At 41.8% G+C, this 1,502-nt stretch overlaps 1 protein-coding gene across 1 annotated transcript in view; it reads left to right on the top strand.

Annotated features, from left to right (window-relative positions):
- Window positions 1–570: 570 nt before the first annotated feature.
- The window catches only part of LOC103583036 (ras GTPase-activating-like protein IQGAP2), a gene marked incomplete at its 3' end in the record, with an annotated part of 13,509 nt that continues 12,577 nt past the window's right edge, over window positions 571–1,502 (top strand). The window contains exon 1 of the mRNA XM_008564458.1: window positions 571–769. Within this exon, the coding sequence (XP_008562680.1) occupies window positions 571–769 (199 nt within the window). The remainder of the gene's footprint in view (window positions 770–1,502) is intronic.

Here is a 1,502-nt window from a genome sequence, read left to right as displayed (position 1 = left end):
TCTTGTCTTCACCGGACAAGGCAGGAACCTCCGCAGGTGGAACATGCGTGTGTAACAAGCGGGGTAGAAAAGGCAGGTGCACACCCTCTGCCAGTCGCCAGGCTGCAGTACCGGAGGACCAGAGCTTACTTTTAGTGGTTGATGGGCACTCCTTGCTGGTCTTGCCACCGAACTGATAAAATTCTCAAGGCCTAAGTCTTTCTGCTCATGTGACTGGAACATGTCTTGGAACCATGGGGGCATCTCCAAAGGATCCCCTCTCAATTATGCCTGAATGACAGCATCTGCCTCAAGTTTCCTTAGGAACTTTGAAATCGTTTCTTCCTAGCACTCTAATCCGTAAGGAAAAAAATAATGAAGTTGAGGTCTGTGCATAAGAGATTGGAATTTAAATATAAAACTGAAGGCAGCCAGAGTGCGAAGAAACAATTTAAGAAATTAGCTTGTAATGTAGACATTCAAATAGCCTTAAAATGGTTANAATATTATATGATACACTAAATAATAAATTAATACAAAACAAAAAAACAAATGGAAAAAAACCCAAAAAACATAGGCACAGTCCAGAAAATGATTCCACGATTTAAGAAAAACATGCAGGAGAAGCCATGGCAAAGCCCACTCCACAGTGGTCAGGGCCACAAACAGGAGCTTTTTCTTCTCATGGACATGGCTCCAAGTCATCCTGAGGCCATGGTGGCACCTCTTCGGTCAGTTCTGAGGGAAACAAAGCTCTTGTCTTCACCGGACAAGGCAGGAACCTCCGCAGGTGGAACATGCGTGTGTAACAAGCGGGCGCGTGTGTAACAAGCGGGGTAGAACAGGCAGGTGCACACCCTCTGCCAGTCGCCAGGCTGCAGTACCGGAGGACCAGAGCTTACGTTTAGTGGTTGATGGGCACTCCTTGCTGGTCTTGCCACCGAACTGCTAAAATTCTCAAGGCCTAAGTCTTTCTGCTCACGTGACTGGAACATGTCTTGGAACCATGGGGGCATCTCCAAAGGATCCCCTCTCAATTATGCCTGAATGACAGCATCTGCCTCAAGTTTCCTTAGGAACTTTGAAATCTTTTCTTCCTAGCACTCTAATCTTTAAGGAAACATTAATGAAGTTGAGGTCTGTGCATAAGAGATTGGAATTTAAATATAAAACTGAAGGCAGCCATAGTGTGAAGAAACAATTTAAGAAATTAGCTTGTAATGTAGACATTCAAATAGCCTTAAAATGGTTATGATTTTTCTCTGAGAGATCAAACCAATTTATAAGTTATTTTATTCCTTTTATTCACTGTTTTTCTTACATTTCGCCTTTAAATGAGTTGATTCTGTTTTTCATATTGACAATCATGGTTCTATTGACTATAAATGTAAGATGTTCTCTCACATATGTGTGATTTTGTACCCTATAATTGCAGATCTACAATCCTATTTTCTCCTTCTGTCCTGTCCCTCAGAAAAGCTGATATACTTTCTTCTGCGATATATAACAACAAAAAAGATTTT

Source organism: Galeopterus variegatus, unplaced genomic scaffold, assembly GCF_000696425.1.
Source record: "Galeopterus variegatus unplaced genomic scaffold, G_variegatus-3.0.2 Scaffold19195, whole genome shotgun sequence".
Classification (NCBI taxonomy): Eukaryota; Metazoa; Chordata; class Mammalia; order Dermoptera; family Cynocephalidae; genus Galeopterus; species Galeopterus variegatus.
Note: the sequence above shows the minus strand (reverse complement) of the source record. Positions and strands in the feature narration are given on the sequence as shown.